Here is a 17774-nt window from a genome sequence, read left to right as displayed (position 1 = left end):
CTGTAATAGTCTTAGTGATTACTTGCATTTCATTTTATCATAAGATCTTAATAGAAATGAATAGTTTGATTCCTTAAATAGTAAAGCAGTTCTCCCATGCTGTTTTCAACATAAATTATCTAAAGTAAACTTTTTCCAAGTGGACTTCAGTTTAGTCCAACTGGAAATATAAAAATTTGGAGTATAAGGTGTGAATTAATGTCATTGTGATGCTCAGAATCATTCTAGAATCTTAGAGCTCGAATGGCGTTAGTATACATAAACACATTAAAAAGTAATTCTTGCCTCTGTATCAACTAAGACTTGGAAACTCTACAGAAAGAAGGCACACACTGATTTACATCAAAGTTTCAAGAAACATCCAGGAGCCAGGAATGATAGCACGTCTGTAATCCTAGTGGCTATAGAACGAGAATCACAAGTTCAAACCCATCCTCACCAACATACTGAGTCCCTTTAGAATTTAAAAATCACTTCAATCAAAATTTAAAAAATAAATAATTAAAAACGGGTATGGATGGGATCAGGGCTTATACACTTTAGATATGATGATGATGGTGGTGGTGATGATGATGATGATAATTAAAATATTAATGTTTATTTTCTCTTGCCCTCAATTCTATGACCCTGGTAATTATATTGAAAACCTCTCACAATTTTTTTTTTTGTCAAAACATAAAAAGTCATAAAAATGGACAATAAAAAAGAAAATGAACTCAAGGGAAGAGAGATGAAAACTCTAAAAAAAATTAAAATGCTGCAAATACAGGTTAATACATTTTAAATACAAAGCTTGTGTACTATTCTATATCATACTTCTTCGTACAAAATCATACTACACACTAGATTTTGCCAACTCATACACAGTAAATATAGGATTATGTCATCATATGGGAGAGTTGACAACAGATGCAAAAAAATATAGAGAGAAAAATTAAATCTAACAGGAAGAGATATTTAACCAGGAGAAACATGTTGCCTTCACATCTTCATGCTGACACAATTCCTACATCCACTCCTGGGTGCATTCTAATTACCTCTGAATAGACAAAAAATAAATGAAGGCACACACCCTTTTTACTCGCCTACAGTGGTTTTCTCAAAAAAAGAAGTTTCTTGCTGAAGGGGTTGCATAACTGTAATTTCACTGGAAAAGCAGGCTGAGGCAGGGGATTACAAGTTCAACATCAACCTCAGCAACATAGTGAGGACCTAAGCAATTCAGTGAGACCATGGCTAAATATTTGAAAAAAAAAATTAAAAGAAGTAGGATGTGGCTCAGTGATCAATTGTTTCTGGGTTGAATCCCTGGTACCAAAAAAAAAAAAAAAAAAGAAAAAAAGTAAAAGAAATTAAAATAACAAAATCTCTCAAGTCTAAATAAGTCTAAATGGATCTGAAACAACTGAAGGTCTCACCACATTTTTATACACAAGGATTTTCTCCAGAGTGAGTTCTTCCATGATGTTCAAAAAGAACATGGAAAAGTGAAAGTGTCATCACATTGTTTAAAGAACAGAAGGGTTTTCCCCGATGTGAATCCCTTTATGTCTTTGAAGGAAACCATGAAAGCTGCATACTGCCCCACATGGCTTTTCCACAGGATTTTCTACAGTATGAGTCCTTTCATACAAGTGAACAAAACGGAAACACTTGAACACTTACTTGCACATGATTTATTCATTTTGGCATGAATCTTTCCAGAAGAGTCTTCCCAGACCTTATAAAAAACTGGGAAAATTAGAAGACTTCCCACATTAATCACATTCTCAGGGCTTCTCTCTGTATTGTCATATATGAGAAGGAAAGCAGGGCTGGGATGGGAAGCTGACAGAATGTACCCAATCTTCCTCATTCTGAGGGTTTGTTTTCCAGTGTGAGTGAAATGACTTTGAAGGCAACAGGAAAAATGGAATGATTTTCCAGTCTTCACATTTAAAGCTTTATTCAGTTGGATCTAGTAGTGTTTGCCTTTAATCCCAGAGACTCGGGGTCTGAGGCAGAAGGATCACAAATGTGAAGCCAAACTCAGCACATAAGCAAGGCCCTAAAGAACTCTGCAAGTCCCTCTCTCAAAATAAAAAGGAAAAAGGTTGTGGCTCAGTGATAGATGACCACCAGACTAAATCCCCAGTTATTATAGATAGATACATAGATAGATAGATAGATAGATAGATAGATACATAGATAGATAGATTTGGACATGTGAGCACTTTTTTCACTTTGACAAGAAATATTGATTTCCCACATTTCACATTCAAAGAATTTTTCTACAGAAAAATTACTACATGTTAATGAGTGAAACATTATTAACAGAAGACTTTGCCAATTGTTTTCATGAGCACGATTTCTCTGCACTATGGGTTCCTTCATGTAAGTGAAGCTGAGCAGATGTAACAAAGGCTTTTTCACATTGTTTACAACCATAGAGCTTCTCTCCGATATGTATTCTTCCATGTCTTTGAAGTTCACTGGAACTAGCAAAGGCTTTGAAACACCGCTTACACTCATAGGGCTTCTCCCCAGTATGTATTCTTCTATGAATCTGAAGGTAACTGGATGTAGAAAAGGCTTTGCCACACTGCTCACACTCATAGGGCTTTTCTCCAGTGTGAGTTTTTTCATGTTTGGCAAGGTAACTACAACTAGCAAAGAAATTACCACAATGCTTACATTCATAGGGCTTCTCCCCAGTATGTTTTCTTCTATGTCTGTAAAGGCTACTGTACACAGCAAAGGCTTTGTCACACTGCTTACATGCATAAGGCTTCTCTCCAGTATGAATTCTTTTATGTAAGTGAAGTTCAGAGGAACGAGCGAAGGCTTTGCCACACTGCTTACATGCGTAAGGCTTCTCTGCAGTATGAATTGTTTTATGTGAGTAAAGGCCAGAGAATTGAGTGAAGGCTTTTCCACACTGCTTACATTCATAGGGCTTCTCCCCAGTATGTATTCTTCTATGTCTCTGAAGGCTAATGGACCTAGCAAAGGCTTTGTCACACTGCTTACATGGATAAGGCTTCTCTCCACTATGAACTGTTTTATGTGAGTGAAGGCCAGAGGAATTAGTGAAGGCTTTTCCACACTGCTTACACTCATAGGGCTTCTCTCCAGTATGCGTTCTTCCATGAATCTGAAGGGAAGTTGACGTAGCAAAGGCTTTGCCACACTGCTTACACTCATAGGGCTTCTCTCCAGTATGCATTCTTCCATGAATCTGAAGGTAACTAGATGTAGAAAAGACTTTGCCACACTGCTTACATTCATAGGGCTTTTCTCCATTGTGAGTTTTTTCATGTGAGTAAAGGTTACTGGATGTAGCAAAGGCTTTGCCACACTGCTTACACTCATAGGGTTTCTCTCCAGTATGTGTTCTTCCATGTCTCTGAAGTTCACTGGAACTTGAAAAAACTTTTCCACACTGCTTACATTTAAAGGACTTCTCTCCAGGATGTGTTCTTCTATGTCTCTGAAACTCAGTAGAACTAGCAAAGGCTTTGCCACACTGCTTACATTCATAGGGCTTCTCTCCAGTATGTGTTCTTCCATGTATTTGAAGGTAACTGGATGTAGAAAACGCTTTTCCACACTGCTTACATTCATGGGGCTTCTCTCCAGTATGTGTTCTCTGATGTATTCTAAATAAACTGGGGTAAGCAAAGTCTTTCCCACATACCTTACATTTTAAATGTGCATTCCCCATGTGTGTGATCCTCTGCTTTTGAAGACTTGTGTGTGAAATAAAGGTTTCACAATCTTGTTTACATTCATAGAGTTTCTCTCCATAATGAGTTCTTTCATGTCTTCTAAATAAAGAAGGAAAATGAAAGGCTTTCCCACATATGTCACACTGAAAAGGTTTACCTACACTGTGTGTTCTCATGTGTCTTTGAACACATGTGGAAGAAGATGAGGCTTCACCACTTTGTTGATATTCATAGGGTTTCCACCCAGTATGAGTATCTTCATGTCTTTGAATGTCACTAGAACAACTGAAGACTTTCCCACGTACTGTACTTTTGTAAGGTCCCACTGCAGTTTGTATTAACATTTGTGTGTGAACATTTTTTAGAAAAGCCAGGGATTGCCTATAGTGTTTAAATTCACGTGGCTTCTCTTCACATTCCTCCTGGTTGTAGCGTTTGTGTCCAGAGTGAGATGTGATGTGCCTATGAAGTAATGAAGGGCATATGAAGTCTTTGGCACACATATAATAACCACATGGATTTACTCTATTAAAATTTTTCTTTGTCCAGGTAAGAACTGGAATCTCATTGAAACTTTCCCCACACTATCTTATTGGCTGTTGAAGTTTACCACATGGCTTCTTTGAAGAATGACCAGCACATTATCAATGCTTGATTCATTCATGATTTTATACTTATTTATAGGACCTAGGCTTACATTACTATCAACATCAGGTAAAGGCGAGGTTTCCTAATGTGTTCAAATTGCCTCAAAATCAAGAGATTGAAAGGAAACAATCCTTTGCAATGCACCTTCCCTATGGTGATTATCCAAATAGTGATATTCACATGCAATTTCATATACTTTTGGCATGCGAAGTAATTAGAAAAAACTGAATATCTGTTACAGTTAAGTATATATTTCTGGTAAAAAAAAATCTTATAAGAATAAATATATTTCAAATTGTGCATACTTCTTGAGTTGGTCTGTTTTAAAAATTATATGACATTCACAGATTCCCTCAAATACACCTCTTGTGGGTACAATTACCTTAGAATGCTCTCAGAATTTTTTATCTCATCTTCAATATTCTTTTCATCCAATTTGTTTTCTAAAATGAGAGACCAGAACAATCTGTATGAATTCTTAGGACACAGAACTGCTTTGCCAAATTGTAGGTGCCTTTTATGCTGCAATAATTCAACAATATATTCCCTGTTCATGTTGTATATAAATGACAAATATAAACATGAGTTCTCTATTTGATTAATTTTTTAAAAAAAAAATCATTATTACCTATAAAAGCCAGGTTTCTTAGGATTTCCAGCATCACATCTCTGTAAAGGTTCTTCTGGGAAGGATCCAGCAATGCCCACTCAGCCTGGGTGAAGTTCACAGCCACATCCTCAAAGGTCACTGAGATCTAAAATATCCCACAAATGCTTACTGGAGGTCAGGAGAGATTGACAGCAGAAGAAATATGTACTCAACATGCTTGATGTCCACAGGATTCTATGAATTTCTGATTAATTCCATGATTTGGTCCATCAAATCCTTCCTGCACTAAATTCCTCAAACATTTCAACACTAGAATTGGGCCACTCAGAAGGCAAACAACTAAGTGTTTTACTCCCTTCCATTGGTGAGTTCACAGGAAGTAAGACAGTATCATGAGTCACTTTGTTAGTAACACCTCTATTACATGTCCTAACAGCCTTCTCTGCTGTGGAGAGCTAATATTAGCATACCGATAGTACTTACCCTTAGGAAAGAAAGCTGACTGAGTATGAAATTGTTGCAATCACAGAACTCAGCAATTGAGAGAGATTCTACCAACCACAGTGGGTCACTGTGCCTACACTCTTAATATAGACAACACTGCACTCGCTGATCTCTTGATTCTTTCAGAAAGTCTATTGTTCCTTCTTTAAGGAAATGCCTAGAACAGTCCCCACCCATGACTTCTGAGCATGGATCACAAAGAAGATTCCCCTACAGACAGCATATAGACAAATTGACACTCGGGTTGCCACAATTTGTGAACTGGGGATTGTGTTCATCTTGTGGGATTACACGAAGAGAACAACTAGATATTTGCAGGTGCATTTCTCCATAACAAAATTAATAAAATAGGAAACATGCACAATGATTAACAAACACAAAAACTTAATGATTTCTCAAGGTTACTGTCAAAGCAGAATGAGGTAAGTGGAAAGATGAAACATGTCTTAGTTATAACTCAATGACCCAAAGATGTCACCTTGCCCAAAAAACAACATCGCAAGGTTTTATAAGTCTCAAAACATTTTTCTTAATGAACAGCAGACACGAATTTCCAAATCTCACAGCAACAGTGAATGTGCAAGGATTGTCAATAACCTATTGAAAAGCAATCACTTCACTACCATAAGGTCATGTTCCACATAGCCATGTTCCATTCAAGCACACTTTGGTCAAGAGTGGGCCACATGTGCACTGGTGTCTGTTGTGAAAGAATTTTCTCCTGCCTGTAATGATGGTGGTTCAAACAAACCTAAGACAGAAGCATTTCCAGGGTGTGTAAAGAAGCAGGGTTGTAACCCAGAATCCTCACCTATCTAACACAGTTTGGGTGTGAAACACGCCACTCCATGTACAATCGTAACAATACTATGATGTCTGCTCCATGATGGAACAGCCAAAAATATCACCTACCAGAAGGTGCCTCTGCCACTGACATACAACAATTCTCAAGGACTTAACACATGTGATATCCTGAGCAGCACAGTATCAGCAGAGGTGAGCAACAGACCATGAGAAAGGCTTCAGTGGGCTGGCCTTCAACAGCATGGAAAGATGAGTGACAGCAGGTGTCTTGGATACAGATCACAATGATGATCCAGGCAAACTGGAATCTGGGTGGCCAAAGGCACTATATCCTCAATTCTGTAGACAAAAATCCATTTACTATGCATTCAAATGTAAAACACTAAAACACATTTAATGAGCTTACAAGAAATTTTATTTTATTGATTTATATGGCACTTAATGACTGAGCCTCATCCCCAGCACATATGCCATTTTGACACAGTACTCAAAAACTTCCTCAGGGCCTTGTGAGAGGCTGAGGGTAGCATTTAAATTTATGATTCTTCTGCCTCATCCTCCAAGGCTGCTAGGAATACAATCGTGCACCATTGCACCTGTGGAAATTTAGTTTTGTAGAAGAACATGTTATACAATTCCCTAATGATTAGAAGAAAGAAAAAAAAATTCAACACTCAGAGGAAAATGACACAACAGGGAGCCTGGAACCATCTCACTACCGCCATGAGATAGAACAGAACTGGAAACACAAGCCAAACCATCAGAACAACAATGCCATCATGCCCCAAAGCCCTGAAAGTTTCCCACCAGCTCCGTGAAGCAGTCATATGGAAGAGTGCAGTGCAGCAACCATGGTTTGACCTTCATGATCCCTTCAGCCTGACCCTCTATGACTCCAGACTGCACACAGCACATCTTCTTCAGTTTTGGGCAATTCATACTAAAATCACCATGGAAATATATATATTTTAAATATTTTGTTTTTTAATTGTAATTGAACTCAATACCTTTATTTATTCATTTATTTATTTTTCAATGTGGTACTGAGGCTTGAACGCATGGCCTCACATGTACTAGGTGAGTGTTCTACCACTGAGCCACAACCCCAGCTCAACCATGGAAATATATTAACGCCTAAAACCAACTCTCAATCTTCTTCATCAGAAGTAATCACTATGAAAAATAGGCAGAAATTCCTTAAAAGGATTTAAGTAAACAAACAGCCTGCAAATAGCAAGAAAGCAAACTATTGTCTACCCACTCAACCATCACCTAAAATTTGACCAAGAAAGCTTCAGAGAGTTTCTTTTAAAAATCAGGTTTTAAAAACACCCAGGTCTAGGAAGCTGAGGCAGGAGGTTCTCAAGTTCAATGCCAGCCTTAGCAACTTAGTTAGGCCCTAAGCAGGTTGGTAAAATTCTGAATGAAAGATAACAAAAATAAAAGTTAAGGGGGAAGGTGCTGCGGATTTGGTTCGGTGGTTAAGCACCCGAGGATTTACTCCACAGTATGCTCCCCCAAATAAAACCACCGAGATATACTGATGAAAGAAGGAAGTTCACACAGACTAGGAGGAAACATTAAAAAGAGGACCATGACCCACATGCTCAGCACTGGTTGCTCTCCAGGTGGGAATCTGCAGAGCAAAGGCACAGCAGAGTTTTAAATAGCACCACTGTGTGTTAAAGCACAGGCCCCAGCACAACTACTCACAAAAACCAGACAAGTGAGGATTTGCTGTTTCTACTGTTATTCTCTAGTTTCTGGTATTCGGAAAAATGAGGCCAAGGGACACTGAGATCTGGCAGTAACAGTTTATTAGTTGCACTACACCCCAGAAAAATAATTCCCAAAGCGTGAGCCCACAGAACATCAGGGCTTTTGCTTTTATACATAAACAAGCTTTGAGGACATCAAGAAAGAAAATTGGGGCAATATATTGGAGAGTAAATTTTTTATTTCTTATATGGGAACAAGCTTGCCAATGGCCTAAAGACTCATACACATTTGGGACTTCTACTATGCTCAACCTGAAGAGGGATTGTTCTTTGTCTGCTACTTTGTTGGCTGCTTCTGCTACTGCATTACAGGTACCTGCAGCTGTTGCCAGCCCTCATGGTGAAATGTCAGAGAGCACAGCTGGTGGGTGTCAGTCTGCCAATCCTCAGCCTGTCAGCTTCGAAACCCCTAAAGTTTCCATTCTGTTGGATGATCTAGCATTCAGGGAAATTTTTCAAAGGAGCTAAATACAAAATAATTTGCTAAACATAGCTCAGACACCTAGTCTCTAGGCAAAGGCATGAAGCCTTCAACAAACAGAAACCACAGAATAGGACAAAAGGAAGAAACACATTTTCTTTTTTTATTTTTCAGTTGTTGATGGAACTTTTTTCAGTTGTATATGGTGTTGAGAATCAAACCCAGTGCCTCATGCAGGCTAGGCAAGCGCTCTACCACTGAGCCACAACCCCAGACCCAAGAAACATATTTCATTCACTTAAAAAAATATACAAAGAATACTGAGGAACAGCAAAACATAACTCATGAATGGAAAATAACAGACGTGAGATTGACCATGCCTGAGTAAGATAAGACTCCAGAATCCCTGGGATAAATTATGTTTCTATTCATTTATTCATTCGTTTGTTTATATTTTGTACCAAGGATTGAACCAAAGGGTGCATAACAAATAAGCCACATTCCCCACTGCCCTATTTTATTTTTAATTATTTCTATTTTGAGAGAGAATTTCTCTAAGTCATTCAGTGCCTAACTTGATGAACCTTCCTTTGAAGTTGTGATCCTCCTGTCTAAGAGTCCTGAACTGCTGGGATTAAAGGGATGTGGGGGCCCTAGGCTAAACTTTCAAGTAACTCTCTTGAATTGTTACTATGCATGCACCTGAAAAAAAGTCAAAATACATCAGGCAGAGACATACAAAACTTCCCAGGATAATGAAGAATAAACTGCTACATTGGGAGACATCACCACAACACTGCTGGGTCTGTGATCATGTAGCAGAGCAACAGACACGAGGGCTTCCCTGGCCATTAGTCAAAGTGAAACACACAGCCTTCTCAGGATCACAGTACCACCACCCAGAACAGGCCACATTCTGAGCCATAAGCCTCACCTCAACAAGTATGCAATGCCAGTGAAATCCCAAGTAGGTTCAAAGAACATGGGAGTTAAAGCAGAAATCAGATCAGAAGCAGCTGGAAAACCTTTAAGCAATGGGAAATGCAACACAGGGCTCTAAAAAGACACAGGAGGAAGAGGTGACTTAAGGGCAAATGTGACCATGTTGAGAAAAATGAAATATAAAAGTCCAAAATGGGAAAACAGCACAGATGGTGCACTGGGGGTCTCTAGAGCATCCAAAGCACATTCCAGAAAAGAAGAGATAAAAGCAATCATTGACCCCTGTACTTAAGTAAAGGAGCAAAAAAAGAGAAAGGTAAGTATAAATTAAGCACATGCGGGTAAGAGGGGGTGTTGGTGAAACAACTTAAATCAGCAGGGGCTGGTGCTGGGACTAAGCTGTATCTCACTCTCCTTGTATGTGTGAGGTACTGGGTTTCATTTCAGTGCCACATATAGCACCAGTGAGACACTGGGTTGAATCCATACCAGCACATCAAAGTAAATAAATAGAAGAAAGGTATGAGAAATACAATAACATTAAACAAATAAGAAACCCAAAGACACAGACACTACCCATTAGAGTTAAAAATAGCCACCATTACCATCCATGGGCTCTTCAACAATATCATAAACATGCACTTGACACAAATCTGATAACTTAGAGGAAGTGGCCCAATAATTTCAGAGAGACCATCTCCTACAACATACACAGAAGGACAAATACACAAAACACATGAGCCTCTGCCTACTAAAGAAACTGAATCAATAACTAATTACCATCAAAAAAGTGAAATGTAGGAGTTTTAGACATCCTACAGGCTGCCACCAGGTCCTCCAGAACTTCCACCAATTTTCTACATTTGTTTTGAGAATGAAGAAGCACAGGAAACACCTTCTAATTCCATTGGAGGCATATGTTACATTATTATCAAAATTATCTTGATAAAATGAGGAAGCTATGAATTACTCTCATGATCATAAATGCAAAATACCTCCACAAACATTACTTAACTGAATCTAGAAATTAATAAAAAGAATTGCATACCAAGTACAAGATGTTGAAAACACTGGAGACTATAAGCTAAAGAGAAGAGGTGTATGATACTACGGGAGATGGTTCACTGGAATGTTTACTTTGATGGAATTAAGAGACACTAATGATTAATAGGCTTCTGGGTGTGTCCATGAGGCTGTGTCTAGGAGTGATTGGCATGTGGGATAGCAAACTAGAAAACCTCCCTAAGTGTGGGTAACATCATCAAATAGGATGGTGGCTTGCATGGAATAAAAGTTGCAAGAACATGGTAGCAGCTGCACATGCAAGCTGGATTCTACACAGATGGGTTTTCCACTGCTGCTGTGATTGCCTGAGGATATCAACTTTTCCTTCTTTACTCTTCCAAAGCTGATTCTGCCAGTGATTCTCCAGGAAGTTTCCAGAAGCATTAGATCTCAGACTAGGATAGCACCATTGATCCCTCTTGTTCAGAGGCTTCAGCATCTTGGGCTGCACAGCTACTACTTCTCCAGCTCCCCAGCCAGCAGACTGCCACAGAGGACTCTCCAGCTTCTGGTCACCTAGGACAATCTAACAAATCCCCTTTTTGTATTCATTCTTCCTGTTGATTCTGTTCCAATGGAGAACCCTAACTAATGTACTACAGAAGACTACAATTGCTCTGAAAAATAAATTCAATAAAAAATGAATCAACTACCACACCATGGAAGATTCACAAATATATATAGAAGAAACAATATTACATACTGAATACCTTTTCCATAATAATGCAAGAGTAAAGGAAAGAGGAAGAGTTATATATACAAATTTCAAAACTATGAAGAAAAGCAAGGAAACTGATTTTCAATGCTGTTTCCATTTTGAGAGAAATGGGGTGACTCATCTCATTAAAACTCCTGGTTTGGTGGAGTCCACTTAAAATTTTTGCAACTAGAAAAGTCAGGGCAGGAAGATGACAAGACTGAAGCCAGTCTCAGCAATGGAGCAAAACCATCAGAAACACAGTCAGACTTGGTCTTAATCAAAAATTACAATCAGGAAAAGAGGCTGTCACTGAGTGACAGAGCACATTCCTAGCATGTTTGAGGCATTTGGTTTAAAACAGATCCACAAAAAAAAAAAAAAAAAAAAAAAAAATCAACACAATTAAGGTATTCTGTCCATCTCCAACTATAACAAAATTTAAAATAAATTTAAAAATAAAAAATGCTGGAGATGTGCTCAGTGGTCAAGTGCCTCTGGGTTTAATTCCCTAGGAAAACACACACCCACCATCAAAAAATGCTGTCACCACCTTGAAAGTATTTGTTGAATGACAACAAGCAGGAACAAGTCCCTGGCTTAAATCCCACCACTTAATACATAATAAATCAATAATTGTCCACTTTCTTGAGCTGGGATATAGTTCAACAGTAGAGCATTTGCCAAGCATGCATGAGGCCCTGGGTTCAATCTGAAGCAGGGCACAAACACACACACACACACACAAAAAGAAAAAACACACAATATAACTCTACTAAACTACATCACATGAATGACAAAAAATGTTTATAATCAGAAAAATACAAAATGAGAGGCATAAAATACAATGAAATTAATAGAAAGACAATATACTTTCTTACCAAGGAGATTAAGGAGACTGACCTTTCCCATGATCTACACTCTCTGAAAAACCCTGAGCATTTTAGAAAATTCTGTGAAATCCAGGGCCAGGTGTGCTGTGCTTCTTGGTGAAATTAAAAAACAAAAACAAAAACAAAACAAAAAAAACTACTTCTAATAATGAAAATAGGAGACCATATTTAAGATCAGTCAAAATCTTGTAGTGATCACAGTGAGTGTAGACAGAGTATTCATGTAACTCCCAAATTTCATAATCTAACAGCCCAGCTCCCAAAGTGGTGGCTTAAGGATAAGACACATTTTTTTTTTCTTTTTGATTCTTTCGATTGAACCCAGAGGCAGTTGACCACTGAGCTGCATCCCAAGTCTTTGAAGTCTCACCAAGTTTTATAGGGTCTAGCTAAATTGTTAAAGCTGTCCTCAAACTTTAAATCCTCCTGCCTCAGCCTCTGGAGAAGTAAGGAGTACCACTGTGCACCACTGCACCTTGCCATAAATTAGGATGTTTACTAAATGGAAATGTAAGTAGGCTTTTTTATTCCACTTCTTTTTTCACTCTTTCATCATATTTCATCATATTTAGTGCTGAATAAATAAACTTGGGCCTCAGATAAGTGAGCAGATCATTTCACAGTCATAACCACAGATGGCTGGTGCTGAGGGAGCAAACATATCAGGCTCAAGAGGCAGGGAAGGTCCCCCTGCCAGCTGGGACATCCTCACACCTGGTGTGCTCACTGAAATACTCCATGATCACTCTCCCATGAGACCTAGACCATGACTCCAGCCTATGAGGCTTTTCAGATTTTCACAGCACTGCACTGGGGGGGCTGGTCCTTATGCTCTGGAAGAGTTTTTGCTCTTCCACACTGTGAGAGAATGCAAGGGTCAGGAATCACTGGTGACCTGGCCCCTCAGCACCAGCATCCACAGGCTGACTGTCCAACTGTATCCAACGAATGGGAACAGGGCTTGGGGAAAACAAGATCCCAAGAAGTTAGTTGTCTAGATGAGACTTGTTCCAGGACATTCCTTTGCCCCAAAACCTCAGTTTATCCCCCAAGAGGCTGTACCTCACAACTTAGGCTGTCCTCTAAGAGGAGCTGACCCAGGGCCTAAAATTCCTTGAACCATACAGGACACAGGACAGCTGTGGGCACATGGTGGCAACTCAGGAAAGGATAGTGGCTGAGAACATAGGACTCTCTGAGGTATCAAAAGAAAACCAGCCTGAGAAATCTGACATGCTGTCTATACCTAAGAAAGATAAAGAGAGAAGCACAGGATTTTCACAGGTGTGAACTGAAGTTCTCTATGAACTTGCTTTATATCAATGAACCTTCAGACCACGTGACTTTGGGAAACTACACCACCATGAGGATAGTAAAATGGGGTCCTGGATGAATGGCAAAAATTCTCATCTGATATCTTTTTTTTTTTAAATTAGTTTCCTTTTTTTTTAGAGAGAGAGAGAGAGAGAGAGAGAGAGAGAGAGAGAGAGAATTTTTTAATATTTATTTTTCAGTTTTTGGCGGACACAACATCTTTGTATGTGGTGCTGAGGATCGAACCCGGGCCGCACGCATGCCAGGCGAGCGCGCTACCGCTTGAGCCACATCCCCAGCCCCATCATCTGATATCTTAAGCCCTTTAATAGCCAATTACCTTAATTTCTATATTAGTCCCAAATTCTCAAAACAAATGCACTTCTCAGAATATATTACCAACCTTACCTGACATATAACCACTATCTTCCAAAGCTAACAATGTATTTAACAGACCTACAGAAGAAATCCCCCCCTTTTTTTTCTGTAGCCACTCATCTGATGATCCTACCAATGCAATTGGTTAATATATTCATACATAACTTTCTTTTACAAATGACCTTGTCAGCCAAGCACAGTGGGGCACAACTGTAACCCCAGCAACTTGAATAGGTCAGGAGAACAGCTAAATTCAAAGCCAGCCTCAGCAACTTAGTGAGGCCCTAAGAAACTTGGTGACATCATATCTGAAAATAAAATATAAAAACAGCTGCAGATCTGGCTCAGTGCTTAAGTACCCCTGGGCTCAATCCCTGATATTTAAAAAAAAGGTAATCTCTTCCTGGTTAAAACACATACATCATTCAGGATAAGTTGAATCCACATTCCTGAGTATGGTCATTAGTATTTGGGTCAAAATAAACTATTTTCCTCAGGTATTGTGGCCAGTGCCTTTAATTCCACCACCTAGAGAAGTTGAGGCAGGAGGATCAGAAGTTCCTGTCGAGGCTGGACAACCTAGCCAGATCCACTTTGAAAACAAAATTTAAAAGGGCTGGAGATGAAGGGCAAGAGAATAAATCAGACATTTTTTCCTATTTGCATATGTGACTACATGACCAGTGTGAATGGACATTAGGTACAACCAGAAAAAGGAGAAGTTACACTCTATTTACGTATAATGTGTCAAAATTCATTTTACTGTCATGTATAAGTAATGGAAACCAAGTAAAATAAATAAATAACTTCTGCCCAAAACAAACAACAAACACAAAAGGGCTGTGGATGTAAACCAAGATCCAATATCCTTAGTACCAATAACCCACTGCCTTATTTCATTTAAAGTAGCTATTTTATCCGAACACAGCATGTGTCAAGTGACTGTTCTTTTCCCTCAAGTATGATATTCAGAAACAGAAAACAAAAGTGTTATTCTTGCCAGGGACAGTGGCACAGGCCTGTAACTCCAGGGACTCAGGAGGCTGAGGCAAGAGGATCACAAGTTGGAGGGCTGGGCTGGGGATGTGGCTCAAGTGGTAGTGCACTCTCCTGGCATGCATGCGGCCTGGGTTGGATCCTCAGCACCACATACAAATATAGATGTGTCTGCCCAAAACTAAAAAAATAAATATTAAGATTTCTCTCTCTCTGTCTCTCTTAAAAAAAAAAAAAAAAAAAACAAAGTTGGAGCGCAGTGTCCCAAGCAACTGGGATACAATCTCATTTTTTTTTTAAATTGGGGGGGGGGGTATGCCTGAGGATTTCACTGATAAAGCTTCTCTAGTTTTGATCCCCAATACAAAAACAAAATATTGTTTGAAAGTCATCAGTAGAGAAAAAGTGAAAATTAGTAGGCTGTGTCTATTTGAAACACAGGAGGAAGACCAGATATTTATGACGGGAAGTGGAAAAGATGGTGGCATTTTAGAACGCAGGAGGCAACTGCAGTTTGAAAGACCTACAGCAGCTTTCAGGGGAACTAAACTGGGGGAAGGAAAGTGGATTTGGGATCCTGCTTCCTACACCTTTGGAAGAGTGGGGGCGGGCCACCAGCAGGGAGGGGAGGGGAAGCTGGGGACCTGAGCCGCCCATTCAACAATGGAAGCCACAGGAGGGAGCCCAGGGCAACCTCCAGAGGTGACTCGGCCAGGCTCTGCAGTTCACCCGTTTGTGGGGGACCCAAGGCAGGTGCTCACCACGTACCTTCAGCCCTGGACACAAACTCACCATTTTTGTCTTTCTAGGGGACCTGGAGTTCTCTCGAGGAACCTCAAGGCAGCAGAGACCAAGGGGAACACAGCCTGCTCAGAATCACTCAGGCCTTTTGGGCAGAGCACGTGGGGAGGAGCAGAGTTGGTGAGGAAGAAAACCCCGCGAGATTGCGGAAGCCCGCCCTTCCCCTCTGTCCAGGAACCTGATTGGACAGTTCCACCCCAGCATCCTTAATGGGCCTCCTCTAGTCAGGCCTCTGCATTGTGACTGACAGCTAAGGTTATCCAATCACTAACCAAAATTGCCTAGAGTGGCAGATCCTTGGCCCCAGCCCTTTTCAGGTGGAGCTTCTTTCCTGGGCTGGGAACTAATCCAGGTGGGAAGCCTTTGCTTGAACGTGGTACAAATGATAACATCTGGGATTGAGCTCTGGCTGGGGGAGACTGCTTTCCCAGCACGGGTGATGCCCTGGGTTTTAACCTCACCACAGAAAAAAAAACAACAATTAAAAAATCAACAAAAAAACAGTTACTTAAGGAGTCTAAGGCACGAGGAGCCCAAGGTCAGGTGAGCATTGACAAATGTTAATGCTGTTTACCGTGAGGAGTCCTTGTCCTCCCCGCCAATCCTGCAGTATAACACCAGAGAAGCAGGTGGAGAGTGGAAAGTGGAAGGCTTTAATAAGAGAAAGCACAAAAGACTCCCCCCACCCCAGGAAGAAGGGGACCCAAAAGGCAGAATCCCTGGAAGGGGGAGGTCTTCTGCCTCTTAAACCTAAGGTCTTCTTTTGTCCTCCCACATTCCTGTTTTTTGTTTCCCTTTATTGTGCACATGGTAGGGGATATGGGGATATGGGTGGGAAGGACAGAGGGTGGGAAACTGGTGGACTAGTGGAGCATGGAGCAGAAACCTGGGCAGGAACAGCCTAGGATGGTTTGATTAGCATCTCCCTGTTTTACTGGGAGCTACTTCTTTAACCTTATTTGGGACCTGGCCAAGGCCATGGGGACATGTAAACTTACTCTTCAGGTGTTTTTTTGTTTTTTTTTTGGTTTCCCAGGCTCAGGTAAGATTCCATTTTTTTTATTGAACCTTATATTAGACTCCACTTACCTAGCTACACAAACTACTATCTTTCAATCTGGCTTCAAAAACAGGGAGATCCTAGCTTAAAATAAAATAAAGAGAGTTGGGGATCTAGCTCAGAGGTTGGGCCCCACAGAAATTATCCCACAGAACCTCAAAGACAAAGATACCTACATACATATAGTATCAGCTGGTGTGACCTCAGGCAACTTATCAAGACATAGTCTCAAAAGTTTTAAAACAATATTTAAAGATATTACATATATCACATATGTATGATATCTAAAAATAAAAACAGTTGCAGTAATTCTCATCACCTTCTACCACTGATCTTTTGAGGAGATAGCATGAGCTAAGAAAGGAAGCAATTGTGTTGGTGATTTCACTCAGTGTTCTCTCCCCAGCAGAAAGGGGGAAAACAGGGGAGGGGAGTCAATCCTCTTAGGCAGCAATGTGGGCTGGAAATAAAATGGATGCCTTGTGCTTAATGTCCGTGTTCTACATTCCACTATTAGGGGAGTTCTAGGAAGCGACTTGACTCTGGTGATCCCACACATCAGGTCTTCTGTTTACCCCAAAACCAAACAGAAAAGGTCATGATGAAAAGCAGGAAAGGAACTTTGATCAGTGAAGCTACACCAGCAAGACAAGGGAACCATGTCCTTAGCCCTCTCTTCAGGGGCTGTTATAGAAAGGGTAATTGAAAAGCCAGCCTCTACCTCAGAGCAAAGCCTGTCCAAGGAAGAGTGCCTGTCCTTTGTCCTCAGAACACTCCTAGGCTCATGCCCACCCTGCTGAGTTGTTTATCTACAAATAACAGGAGAGATCTGCTGTGCCAGGTGTCCCTGACTCAGTCAGTCTAGGTGGGAACCCATAGCAACACCCCCCACCCCCCTGCAGCCACCAATCAGCATGACACACTGAAATACCTGGGATATCAGATGACCCTCCCAGTAGTTTATGGTGGTTGATAACATGTTGGGAAACCATGTAGTTCAGCAAGTACCCCCTCATGGCTTAAACCATCCCCCTCTTTTACTAGCCAATCATCCTTACCCAAATTGCTCCTGCCAGTGAATGTGCTAATCATGTTTTAGAGTTGTTTTATGATTTTCCCGTGGTGTGTGATGATTTGCTAAGAGATGCTATGATGT

General features: G+C 40.2%; 1 protein-coding gene across 4 annotated transcripts in view; it reads right to left on the bottom strand.

The window, feature by feature from the left end:
* Positions 1-1661: 1661 nt before the first annotated feature.
* LOC124092077 (zinc finger protein 709-like) overlaps positions 1662-17774 on the bottom strand; it is an 84358-nt gene continuing 68245 nt past the window's right edge. For 3 of the 4 annotated variants that reach the window (XM_058579049.1, XM_046443379.2, XM_046443380.2), the window contains 3 exons: positions 4984-5110; positions 4738-4798; positions 1662-4169 (listed from right to left, as the gene is read on the bottom strand). In XM_058579049.1, the coding sequence (XP_058435032.1) occupies positions 2336-4169; positions 4738-4798; positions 4984-5110 (2022 nt within the window). In that variant the 3' untranslated portion in view covers positions 1662-2335. Of the gene's footprint in view, positions 4170-4737; positions 4799-4983; positions 5111-6381; positions 9682-17774 lie in introns of those variants that run through there. The other variant, XM_046443382.2, reaches the window with a different exon arrangement.

Source organism: Marmota monax, unplaced genomic scaffold (genome assembly GCF_021218885.2).
Source record: "Marmota monax isolate L192 unplaced genomic scaffold, Marmota_monax_Labrador192_F-V1.1 WCK01_AAM20220418_F8-fsc00168, whole genome shotgun sequence".
In the NCBI taxonomy this organism is placed as follows: Eukaryota; Metazoa; Chordata; class Mammalia; order Rodentia; family Sciuridae; genus Marmota; species Marmota monax.
The sequence above is the reverse complement of the archived record's forward strand: the minus strand, read 5'-3'. Positions and strand labels throughout refer to the sequence as shown.